At 39.2% G+C, this 13,256-nt stretch overlaps 1 protein-coding gene across 21 annotated transcripts in view; it reads right to left on the bottom strand.

The window, feature by feature from the left end:
- The window catches only part of ACACA (acetyl-CoA carboxylase alpha), a 282,866-nt gene that overhangs the window by 129,145 nt on the left and 140,465 nt on the right, over positions 1-13,256 (bottom strand). For all 21 annotated transcript variants that reach the window (XM_043583806.1, XM_043583805.1, XM_043583808.1 and 18 more), the window contains 4 exons: positions 13,012-13,125; positions 11,394-11,507; positions 10,313-10,402; positions 8,427-8,545 (listed from right to left, as the gene is read on the bottom strand). In XM_043583806.1, the coding sequence (XP_043439741.1) occupies positions 8,427-8,545; positions 10,313-10,402; positions 11,394-11,507; positions 13,012-13,125 (437 nt within the window). The remainder of the gene's footprint in view (positions 1-8,426; positions 8,546-10,312; positions 10,403-11,393; positions 11,508-13,011; positions 13,126-13,256) is intronic.

Below are 13,256 nucleotides of genomic sequence, written 5' to 3'. Positions count from 1 at the left end.
CAGTTCAGATGCCCTGATTCCACTGTAGAGCTTTAGTTTACAATAAAATGATCATTGCTTCATTCATTTGCAGCTCCTTCAAAGCCCCTTCTTTGCTCTGCTGGAAGATTTTGCTCTTTTTGAAACAAGTATGCCAACAGAGCTGCAGCATATTACTGTTGCCTGCTGTATAATTAACTGCAAACCCACAGCACAAAACTACAGGGATTTACAGGTGCCCTGGATTCTGCTTTTCCTTCCCCCTGGAATCAGCTAGTCTTCTTTGACAAGAAGGGACCTTGGGCTACCCTAATGATATATTGAGAGTTTTAAACCCAGCTCTCCAATCTTACAAGTCTAGAGTGCCAAAATAACACAGCAGAGACTAGAAGCTGAGCCATGGATACAGGAAAGCACTTTGGTAAGCACTTAAACCTGCTGAGAATCTTCTCTTCTGCCAGATGCTTGCATCTTATCAGCAGACTACCCTGAATGAAGGAAGCAAGCACTGTAGGATTTTATTTATTTATAGCTCATTCTGGCCTGCTAACTACAACCAAGTGCTCCCACTGCTAAAAAAAAAATGCTACAAGTTGGATGACTTTTGAGTGTCTCAGTAAGATCCAAAGAACACTCTAATCTCTGGGTGTCAGAGATTATCAGAATTCTCAAGAATGGCAGCAGGCTACTCATTAGTCACATGGAAGGCTTCTGATTTCTAAACTTCCTCACAACCTTCTTTATAAGAAGAAGGCTCAGCAGACACCCACCGACAGCTAAACATTGAAGGTGCCAAGCAGCCTAAACCGAGTCATGACCAAAACATGTGCTTTCAGGGGAAAGAGAACACAGCCAACCTCTTCTGGAGGTGAAACATAAGAAACAGAAAGTGCGTGAATTAAAACATTATAACATAGAGGGCCAAGTTCAGAAGGAGCAAACAGCAGAGAAGGTGCAGTGCAACATGACTTAACTAAAGCATGAATTTCCATCTAAGAAATAGGTGGAAATAAACACCAATAGCTCCTCACCCATTTATATATATACAGAAACATACAACAAAGTATACTTCTATCTCCTGCATCAATTTTGATGCTTATTTGAATCACGGATTAAAAGTTTAAAAAAAAAAAAAAACTATGTTCACAAATGTGTATTACTTATGAAAATCATTTGGAGTTTTAAATTTCACACTCCCAGATTATCATAATATGCACAGCCACAGAGTTTATGGGATAATACTTTACATATGTTTGTATGAATATAGCTATATTTTAGAAGATCAAATACATAGACTGACTAAAGAACCTATTTGTTTACAGATTATTCTGACTTAATGTGCCCAAAGCTAAGTGAAATCCTAAATGTCAAATGATTCCATGAATTGTCAAAAGTAAAGACATTCAGAACGATGCCTTAGTTTAACAAGATTTTCCATCACCAGCACTAGAGAATGATAAACTAGGGTTTTGGAATGGGAAAAAAGACAAACACATACACACACACCCCTAGGGCTCTAAACCCTGACTCTCACTAGAGAAAGGAAGAGAAAAGGGAATGCTGAATGATCTAGTCTGAGCTCAAGGATCAATCCATGTAAAATACTGGCTGAATTCACTAAAGAGCTGGGCTGATGGAATCTCAGACAAGAGAAATAAATCCTGAGTCTAGATAATAATAAAATGTTCTTTCAGTGAAGACCAGCTGTCCTGACGATTCCTACACCAAGAGAATGACTGAAAAAACTCACTTGGTTGTGGAGGGGCAGAGAGAGAGGATCCCAAATAGGCTCCACACTGTCAGTGGGAGCCCAATGCAGGGCTTGAACTCACGACCCATGAGGATCATGACACCTGAGCCAAAATCAAGAATTGGATGCTTAATGAACTCAGCCACCCAAGTTCCCCAAAAATAAAATCTTTAAAAAAAAACCAACACAACAAAATCCCCTCCCCTCAAAAAAATTCTCATACAATAAGAAATAGCCTTTTTATTTTTATTTTATTTTTTTGAGAGAGAGACAGCGAGCGAGCACACAGAGGAAGGGGGAGAAGGGTAGAGGGAGAGAGAGAGAGAGAGAGAGAGAGAGAGAGAATCTTAAGCAGGCTCCAACTCTCAGTGCAGAGTCTGACATGGGGCTAGATCCCAGGACTTTGGGATCACAACCTGAGCCAAAATCAAGAGTCCGACCCTTAACCAACTGAACCACCCAGGCGCCCTGGAAATAGCCTTTAAATCTCAGAAGAAACACACCCACACCCACACACCACATATATAGGTTTCCTATTATGCTTAAATCAAGAAAATCTCTGCAGTTTCTGTTCAAGTAAAGGGAATTTAAGAAGAAAAGGGTATATCTATACCAGAAGCTTCTCTGGGTGAAGCTCTAATAACTGGATCCTCTGGTGAGTAAGACCTACAGATGTCAAATAAAATTGCAACTACAGCTCCCAGAAAAAACTTGGAGTCTTGGGTACAAGATCAAGAAGATAACACACTTGAAAGATTTTTTTTTAATGTTTGTTTGTTTATTTTGAGAGAGAGACAGGAGTGTAAGCAGGGGAGGGGCAGAGAGAGAAGGAGACACAGAATCCGAAGCAGGCTCCAGGCTCTGAGCTGTCATCCCAGAGCCCAATGCGAAGCTCGAACCCACGAACTGTGAGATCATGACCTGAGTGGAAGTTGGACGCTCAACTAAGTCACCCAGGCTCTCCAAGCAGATAACATACCTTACCTTGACTGAAGCCTACTTAGCAGGAAGGATGATTCAGAAAATCATAGAGATTAGAAAGAAACTGTTCAGTCATCTCCTTTTTAAAAAAATATTTATTTACTTATTTATTAAATGTTTATTTATTTTTGAGAGAGAGAGAACGAGCGAGCACGAGCAGGAGAGGGGCAGAAAGAGAGGGAGAGAACACCAAGCGGGCTCCGCACTGATGGCTGATAGCACAGAGCCTGATGTGGGCTCGAACTCATGAATTGTGAGATCATGACCTGAGCTGAAATCAAGAGTTGGACACTTAACCGACTTAGCTACCCAGATGCCCCCCGTTTTTTGTTTTTTTTTTAATATTGAGAGGAATAACTGTCCAATTATACTGAAACATAGAGTGTCAAGCAAAATTTCAGTCAATCAAAATGAATAAGCCCAAAGTCAACAATACATGGTATACTTAAATATCTGTTAAGAGGATGGATCTCATATTAAGTGTTCCTTCCACAGTCAAGTAAGTTCTAAAAGTATGTGAAATGTCAAGCAATACAAAGGCCCATGATGAATTTAAACAAAAAATAAAAAGGACCAAACATGGTGGCCATACACTACCTGTTCAAAGGGTGTCTTCTCCCTTCTTAGAGGCTGCTCTTTTCATTGGAATTTGTGTTTTACCTACTGCTCTAAAAATCAAAACATGTACCAATGGGACAGGTCTTCAATTCAAACAGTATCTAAGGTGTTTTTGAGAAAAAATACTTTGCTTCTGTCAGTTTGCAGACAGCCATGTTTCTTTCATCCCAACTCATGAGGGCTAAATCACTAGTCAAAAATAAACTGCAAGAATGGAATTTCACCAGGTGACCCCATATGCAACAAGAGACTGTGGTCTTGCTTTGATAACATAGCTTAGGAAGATACTCACTTCTAAGGATTGCTGGACAAAGTTAATCTACTTCAAATGAATGCCTAGCTAGGAATGTGAAAAACAAGCACCAGGAAAGAAAATGCAAAAACTGGTTTAAGAATATATCTGTTTTCTCCCCCAAGAATTTTTGGTTTGTTAACCCCAGGTGGTAAAAATATTGTAAATTCTGTTTTACATTGATAAGTAAAATATGTATATTCATATGCCTGTTCTCTGTCCTCATTGAATAATTTTTAAAAACTATTTCTTTACATGTTTATTTATTTATTTTAGGGAGAGAGCAAGCAAGCAGGGGAGGGGCAGAGAGAGAATCTCAAGCAGGTTCCATTTTCACCATGGAGACCCGACACGGGGCTCGATCTCACAATGGTGAGATCATGACATGAGCTGAAATCAAGAGTCGGGTGTTTAACTGACTGAGCCACCCAAGGTGCCCCTCATTGAGTAATTTTTAAAGTATGCATAAAATATTGTAGTAGGGGTGCCTGGGTGGCTCAGTCGGTTGAGCATCCAGCTTTGGCTCAGGTCATGATCTCAAGGTTCGTGAGTTCGAGCCCTGTGTTGGGCTCTGTGCTGACAGCCCAGAGCCTGGATTCTGCTTTGGATTCTGTGTCTCCCTCTCTCTCTGCCCGTCCCCCCGTTCACACTCTGTCTCTCTCAAAAATGAATAAACGTTAAAAAAAATTTTTTTTAATATTGTAGAATATCTATCTACACTATCAGATGTGGATAATTTCTATAACTAGTAAGAACAAGAAACCTAAGAATTAGAGGTATTTGGGTTTTTTTTTTTTTAATCCATCCCAGGGGTACTACCATTAACATAAAATAAAGAGGGCTCAGTGTGACTGTCCTAATTAATTTTTAGTCTAGAGCTGAGCTGCCCATGTGGCTAGGAAGTGCTTGAAATAGGGCTAATCTGTATTGAGACATGCTGTAAATGTAAAACATATTCTAAATTTCAAAGACCGAGTATGAAAAATGAAAAATATCTCATGAATAATTTTTTATTACATATTGAAATGGTATTTTGGATATGATGAGATAAAGAAATTGTGCAAGGTAATTTTATCTGTTTCTTATTGCCCTTTTAAATGTGGCCAACAAAAAAACTTACATATGTGGCTTGCATTGTATTTCTACTGGACAGTGCTGGTCTAAGTAGCAGTGATTCTTAACTGCAGGTGCTCATCAGAATTATCGTAGGAGCTTTTTCAAAAAGTGGTCCCCTGGAGCCTGGTTCAAAATAAAGCAGAATCTTGGTAGTCAGTATTTCAAAAATATTTCCTGGGGCGCCTGGGTGGCTCAGTCGGTTGAGTGCCCAACTTTGGCTCAGGTCATGATCTCACAGTTTGTGGGTTCAAGCCTGGCATCAGGCTCTGTGCTGACAGCTCAGAGCCTGGAGCCTGCTTCAGATTCTGTGTCTCCCTCTCTCTCTCTTCCCCTCCCCTGTTTGTCTCTCTCCCTCTCTCTCTCTCAAAAATAAATAATAAACATTAAAAAAAAAATAAATAATTCTGAGACTCATTAATTTAGAGGTTACGGGACATTGTGTCCTTGAGCTTTACAAGCTTGGGAGTAGATTGGGAGTAGAAGTAACACTGGTAGACTGTCTCCTGTAACTTATTTCTGTGGAATAAGAACCAATATGCTCATTGCCTGCTTGTTGAAAACAATAAGAATAGGAAAGAATAATAGTACTAAAGCTGGAAAAAAAAGTTGGAACTTGCCTCAAAACTAGTTAAAATTAAGAGACCCTGGAATTCTTTTATGAGATGAATAGGCCTATTATATAATAAAGAATTTGACAAGCCTTTGTCCCTGGTTCCTGGGAGAGAAATTCTAAGTCCTTGGAATTTCTCAAAAGAAACAGAAGTATCTTCATTATTCACGAGCCCCTTGGATTACATCTGAGTTTATGCTAAGAGATGTGATAACTCAAGATAGGGGTTGCTCACTAGAAAGACCAACCTTATGATTAGAGGGTTGGAGGCTTTGAGGCAGCTGGACTTCTGGGGAGGGGAAAGAGGTTAGAGATGGAGTTTAACTGCGGTCTGTGATTTGATCAATCATGCCACTGTAATGAAATCCTGATAAAAACTCAGGACACTGAAGCTCAATGGAACTTTGTGGTTGGTGAACACACTGATAATGCTAGGAGGATGAGTACCTGATTCCAAAGGGAAAGAATGGGAAAGCTCTGTATTCAGGACACACCCAGACTTTACTCATCTGGCTGGTCCTGATCGGTGTCCTTTATAATAAAACTGTATTCATAAGTATAGTGCTTTCTGATTTTTGTAAGTTGTTCTAGTGAATTATTAAACTGGACAGGATGGTGGGAACCCCAAATTTGTAGCCAATTGGTCAGAAATGCAGGTGGCCGGGTGCCCCACTTGTGGCCCCATCTAAAGCAGGGACAGTTTTGTAAAGGACCAAGCCCTTAACTTGTATTATGTGACCTAACACAAAGTGGTTAGTGTCAGAATTCAATGTCAGTACACCAGTTGGTGTCAGAATAAGGTCATACCTTCAAACTGTAACAAAAACATTTGTAAGAAAATATAAAACCTTATAAAACTAAATTCAAGTAGCAAATCTATGATATGTGAAAAGGCTGTACTCTAAAATTGAGTATATCGTTCTGTGATTAAATCTGATGGCACATTTTATACTCCGAAACTAACAAAAGGACTTTACATCTAACAAGGCATTGGAGCAATGTTAACATTTTTCTGGTTTTCACAAAGATTATTTTTACCTTTCCTCCTTTACTTGTCCTTACCTGCACCTTTCCATCACTGCTGCTGCTGCTGCTACTAACCCAACAGTTTATAATTTTATATACATATAACCAAAGAAGATTTGAGACAGAAAACAGGATCACAGTTCTGTTCAAGTCTGGTCTTTGGCTATTGGGATGTGTAAATCTTAGATGTCGGGAGGGGCAAATAACCATGTTTTGAAGCCATAACAGGAATAACCAAGACTCATACCTTTGAGATGGAAAGGTGAATAAGATTTCTTAACAAACAGTTAAGAAGCATTTCTCTCATTTTCCAGTCTACTTTCCTTCACAAAACTGGACACGTATCCTCAAATAACAAAGTAGGACAGGGAGAGCAATTCAAAAAGACAAGGGGAGCAATGAGGAGGGAAGGAAATCCGAAGCAGCTCTGCAGCCTGACTACAAATCACTGCCCACAGGGAAGAGGCAGTAGAAAGCAGGAAGAAAAGGAGAATGTCCTGAGAATTACAAAGAGCATTAAGTATAGCATGTAGTTCTCTACAATTATTCAAGGAATGCGGGAGAAGAAAGAAGACCGAGTGCTGAGCCCATGTGTGCTGTGAGTACCTCGCCGCTCACTGAAGGACAACCATTCGTTTCTAGAAAATGAGATTCTGAAATCCATGGAGGCAAAAATGTACCGAGAGATGCCTGCTAAATCAAGGATATATGCTTTTCTCTGCCAGCCATAAGGTATTTTTGAGGTAGAGATGTGAAAGGATCTTCTGAGACAAAGAAGAGAAGTACTTTTTCTGAAGATGTGTCCGCTCATCTGCTGACCTCTGCTGGATCAACAGTGGCATCCAGTGGCCAAAAGTCTCAGCACAGACTTCTTTGTCTCTAGGAAGGGTTTCTATTGCTTTGGGTGAAGTGGCAATTCAGAAACAAAACCATTTCTGTTGTCTATAACTAAGGATCCCCAAAGACACAGTACTTTGTAATACAAAGTGAAGAACCAAAGGCCATAAAGAAGAAATGGAGGGGGGCAGCTTAAGATTAGCTGTGGTATTTATATTTCCTGTGGTATTACTAAAATGAATAAAAATACAGGAGGGGATGAACATATCTGTGGGTGGGAGTAGGTAGGTTTTCACTGCGTCAGAATACTTTAAAAATAAATCAGTATACAACATATTTTTATTTTAAAACGAAAGCAAAACTACAACAAATTTCCATATGCACATTTTATTTCTTAAAGGACTTAGGAAAGAAAAAATAATGGAATTAACCTGGTTTAATTAAACAGTTTATTCAAATTTCAGTTTGCACCTGAAGTGTGATTTTTAAAAACTGATTTGATTTTCAGCTGCTAAATTCAGATGTCTGTTTTTAGGGAGAGAGCAAAATTGGCTCAGGTATAGCCTTAATGTATAGCAAATAAATAGAAAGGAAAAACATTCCACCCAAGATATTTTCATGTTCCAACTGCTTGACTTAAACTGCTAAAAAAGCGATTTTCTGGCAAAGTTCCAGTAAGTAAAATGCCAGTAAATTATCACTTAAAAAAAAGAAAGAAAAGAACTATGTTTTCTCAGTGACATAATACAAGCAAACATGAATGATGGAGTAATCTTAAAATTTTTATCTTACTTAGATTATATTTCATCTCTCCAGGTCAAAGATAAGAAAAAAAAAGTGGGTACCAAGAGGCTCTTCTCTCACGATTTAAATCTGTTCATTTTTGGGGCGCCTAGGTGGCTCAGTCCATTAGGCATCTGACTCTTGATTTTGGCTCAGGTCATGATCTCACGGTTCGTGGGATCAAGCCCCATGTGGGACTTCATGCTAACAGCACAGAGCCTGCCTGGGATTCTCTCTCTCCCTCTCTGCTCCTTCCCTGCTTGCACACATGTGCATGCACTCTCTCACTAAAAATGAATGAATAAATAAATTTGTTCATTCTCTGCTCTATATTTCTAGCCAAAACCAAAAACCCATGGAACTGTCACATACATTACTCTCAACTCTCATGATAGATCTGGCTGGCTCAGATGCACATCCCAGCTCAAACTCACCTGTTTGGATGCGATGTGGGCAGCATGAACTGGAATTCCACCACGCAGGTATTGTCCTTAAGCTGGCGATGTTGGACGCTGTTAAGTTCATAGGCAATGTAAGCCCTTCGAACATAAACCTGGTTAAAAAGTAACCCTCAGTAAATACACTCCTTCAAAAACAGAAACTAAAAGATGGTTAGCCAGGAAAAAGATAGTCTTGAGAAGAGGGATGCAATGTAGAAGGAGGCTCTGTACATAAATAACTTGCTTTAATTAATAAAGCTGCAGTCTTAGGGCACCTGGGTGGCTCAGTTGGTTCAGCGTCCGACTTTGGCTCACATCATGATCTCACAGCTCGTGGGTTCGAGCCCTGCATCAGGCTCTGTGCTGACCACTCAGAGCCTGGAGCCTGCTTCGGATTCTGTGTTTCCGTCTCTCTCTGCTCCTGCCCCTGTCTCTCTCTCTCTCTCAAAAATGAATAAACATTAAAAAAAAAATTTTTTTTTAAGTTGCAGTCTTAAAACTACACCCATGACTATAAATGAAAATAAAATTAACCTGCCTCTGCTGGACACCTCTGGCTGGGCCATAAACCTTTCACGTGAACCCAAACTTAGGGAGAAGGTTTGATCATTAGTAAAAGAAAGCATTATTTCAGTAGAAGGTAAAATCAAGCAGTGAGAAAAATGAGAGGTACTGATCTGAGCCACCTGAGGAGTGAAGGCAGAAGATAGAAACAATTGTTGTACAGTTCAACTCATTTACTATCTTGTATCTCTTCGTTTTGTTGTCCCACTACTCCAAATTATTTTAGATTATTTATAACCCGCCAAACCCTAGGCAAAAGCAGTAAGGCATAATTTGACATAACATCTCAAACACACTAACCTGACTCAAGAGTTAAAGAAATAGCAACAGGTTACATCACAGCAAAAACCGTAAGTGTGACCTTGTGCACTTCACAGCCAATTTGCCATGCACATAAAATGCTACATGTGATTCTATCATCATGTGAGGTATATAAGGAGATTTCTCATTAAATGACACGGAAGCACTCTAAGATACTTAGATATTTTTAAAATTTGGTATTTACTGAGTAGGATACATTACATTCCATCCACAGACTACCAATAAAAAGTAAGCCAAAGGAGCTTGCAACAGACTGCAGTGATGTCATATTACATAAAATCATCTAGAACACTCTTCTTCCATCTTCAAAAAACATCTACCTGGCAATTTATAGCCATTATTCAGGGCCTGCAATTTTTGTGCTTAATGAGGTAGTGTGCTGGAAACAGAAAAGTCTTTGAGCCAGATTGACCTGGGTTCAAATGCAAACCCTTCTAATTATTATCTACATAAATGTGGACCAGTCACAGTCAACCTCTCAGGAGTCTCACTTTCCTTTTGCTTCATGAAGTAATTGTAGGGTTAAATGAGAAAAGCAGTAAAGCAACTAAAACACAGTTCATTATATGTTATTACGTTCTTTCTCATGACAAAATATTTCAATAGAGTTGCTTAAAAATTCAGAATATAACTAAAAATCCATTTTATTTGGCCCAAATCACAAAATGGTACATGTTCTGGTCAGCCATATATTTTTTCATTTATTGTTTTATATGGAATCCTAATTTATTCTGAAATGAGAGAATTCAAATACTTGGAAAGTAGAGACTATTGAAAAATGCTGGCAGCTATTTTCCTATGATTGGACAAGTGGTGATTAGTTCAGCTGAAAACACCTGAGTAAAGCAAGCATTTGTTTCAAAGGAAAAGAAGACTCTACTCTTTAGCACCAACCTTAAGCCCAAAGAAAAAGGACTGATACATTAGCCAAGTGGACAGAAGAGATCAGCTAGAAACCAAAAAAAAGGTGATATCACAATACTTTGAAAACTTACCTCCAGAGCTGCCATCCTCACTACCTGGTTGCTGTGATAGAAGAAGTTTGGTAGGACATCAAAAATAGATGTTTCAGACAAGATGAGTTTCTGGAAGGTACAGAGACAAGCTTAAGCCATTACATCCAAAAGGGAACAATTTCAGTGGACAATATTTAGCATTTTGAAGCAGATAGAGTAACCTAAGAATTCTGTCTAGGAATGTCCTGTATAAACTCACCTTCTTTGTGCCCCAGCTTCTTCAGCTACAAAATGGGGGCGGGGGGGGGGGGGGGAATGACACCTATCCTCATGGGTCTGTTGCGAGCATTAGAAGAATGAAAATATGTAAAATTCTTAGAATAATATAGTGACGCATCATATGCTAATATTAGTGCTAAAGACCATAATTAACAGCCTTCCTGACATATATCTGTACTCAACTTCTTAAATACTGTCTCAATCCTCTGCTATGGTAAGCCACAGATTTGGACCCCAGTTGAAACCCTATATTTCAACTATTAACCAAATAAACAAAAATATCCTTTCCCCTTTTCTAGCTTCCCCGGAAGGAAATCTGACAGAGAGCCTGAAGATTCCCTTGGCTAGATAGAACAATATTACTCTTATTTACAGGTAGAAAAACAAAGTCATTCCTGAGAAAATGGTTCTGTCTAAAAAGTAATAGTCAAGGTCCTTTCAATTAGTAGTAAAATTAGCCAAAACTCTTTATAAAACTGGTTCTGTATAAAGCTTAATAGTAAGCATTATAATAAGATAAAACTTAAATGACGTAAGTGGCTTTGTCTCTAGAAGACTAACAACTACCTGTTTATACATCTGATTCAAATACCAGACATCAACTAGTGCTACCACTTAATTCTAGCCTAGAATACTTTCTAGATAAAAGTACAAGAGGTAGAGACTTCATTTTTAAGCTAAATCACAATTATAACAGCATTTTTATGAAAAAAACAACATTAAGTATAAATCATTTTATAAAGTCAAGGCATGAAACTTCATTTCAGATTGATTAATTGAACCAGGCTTAGGAATAAAGTGGACAAGAATGCACAGTGGTAGAAAAGGGCTTTATGTATACCTGCAGGTTCTCAATGCAAAACTGATGTCCATACATGTCAATAGCTGAAAGGAAGATAGACTCTACTTGGTTATGGCGAAGCTCATATGATGGCAAATGGGAGGCAATAAGAACCTAGAGTGAGAGCAAAATAAGAGGCATAAGTTCCTGAGGGAGTGATTATTCTAGCCTCCTATTAGGCAGCTCTGATACAAAAGCAATAAATATAAATCTGTAAGTGCAGGCATCAAAGATAAAACAGAGACCAAGTAAAACAACTTCTAGGTCCTGTAACATACAGCCAATGCCACCAATACTGCATCTCAGTTGACTCTCACCATGATTTGCGTTGTGGGCAATTTCCCACAGGGGGGCAGGGGGAAAGCAGAGAAAACAGCTTCAATCAAGTTCCCTCAGTGCATGTGATTTACCATTGTAAAGCCTCTAGTCCTGGGGACTGCATGACTAGCTGTTAATTGGGAATCAGGTCTGGCAGGGAGCAGCTGTGGGGAAGGTGGATGTCACAGAGCAGGGCTTTTGCAACTCTGAAGTAGAAACAAAGACTAGGAAAAGATGCTCTGACAGCCCCAAGTACTCAATATCAACAAGGAGGTATCGGGATGTAACACCAACGCATGTGAGGGGCAGAGAGAGTGAAAGCAGTGTCACAAACAAACAGGGACACGGTAGGACCTGAATACTCTCAGCAGGTCACTGAGAGGTTCAATAACTTTGAGCAGTTCAGTGACATGGATACAATTGTAGAGAAAGCAGAAGGTCACTGAACAGCTTCAAATGCTGCTTCCTTGTCAATGCCCCGTGCACTGAAACACAAAGGGAGCGCCACTTCTTGGCTTCCCTGCTGAAACCTTTTGGAATGGAAATGAAGACTACAGGGTGAAACTAACTGGACTTCTCTGGGGTTGTTCTGATTGCTAGCACCTAAGATCCACTGCATTATCTTTCTGCTTTCCACACTTAATTTTTTCCTACACACTTAAAAAAAAGTTTTCACTTGCTTCTACGCGCCCTTTGGGAAGTGAAAAATATTGAGTTTATTGCCATCCCTTAGTTTCCTTTCCCCCACATGACCCTGGTTTACTATCACAAGGTGATTAGGAAAGTCAGGGAATCGTAAGAGAATTTTATCAAGGGGAAAAGACTTCTATTTTAAACAGACTCAACATTAATGTTTTCCTTTCTCTTTAAAAAAAACATACTACGTGGGGCACTTGCATTAAACATCCAACTTTGGCCCAGGTCATGATCTCACAGCTTGTGAGTTCGAGCCCCCACATCCGGCTCTGTGCTGACAGCTCAGAGCCTGGAGCCTGCTTCTGATTCTGTGTCTCCCTCTCTCTGCCCGTTCTGCTCATGCTCTGCCCACCCCCTTTCTCTCAAAAACAGAAACAAACATTTAAAAAAAAAAAGACAATCTGTTAAAACTACAAATTCTCTCTCTGAAAAATAAATAAATAAACATTAAAAAAAAAAAAAGACATACTACGTGAAAACATTTGTTTTGAGGGCCGTGAGAAGATGTACATAGAAAATTGTATGATCTGTGTCAGGAGACTGAATAAAAAACTCATTGTATGAAAACCATTTCTCCTTCAAGATAATCAACACATGTCCTTACCTGGCGTGCTCGAAGTGCCACTTTGGCATTGGTGGTCTTACTGAGTTGAGTTAGCTCTGTGAGAATATTCAGCAGCTCATCAGTGAGAGTAGGGTCCCGACCACACAACTGATCCTAATTGTTAATATGAAAAAATACATATACATCCACATTAAAAAGAACTGTGGATAGAAATTTGAAATGGGAAAAGGGACTAAAAAGAAAGCAAACAGAGCTGGATTAATAAGAAAATGCAAACTTCCTAT

Source organism: Prionailurus bengalensis, chromosome E1, assembly GCF_016509475.1.
Source record: "Prionailurus bengalensis isolate Pbe53 chromosome E1, Fcat_Pben_1.1_paternal_pri, whole genome shotgun sequence".
NCBI lineage: Eukaryota > Metazoa > Chordata > Mammalia > Carnivora > Felidae > Prionailurus > Prionailurus bengalensis.
Note: the sequence above shows the minus strand (reverse complement) of the source record. Positions and strands in the feature narration are given on the sequence as shown.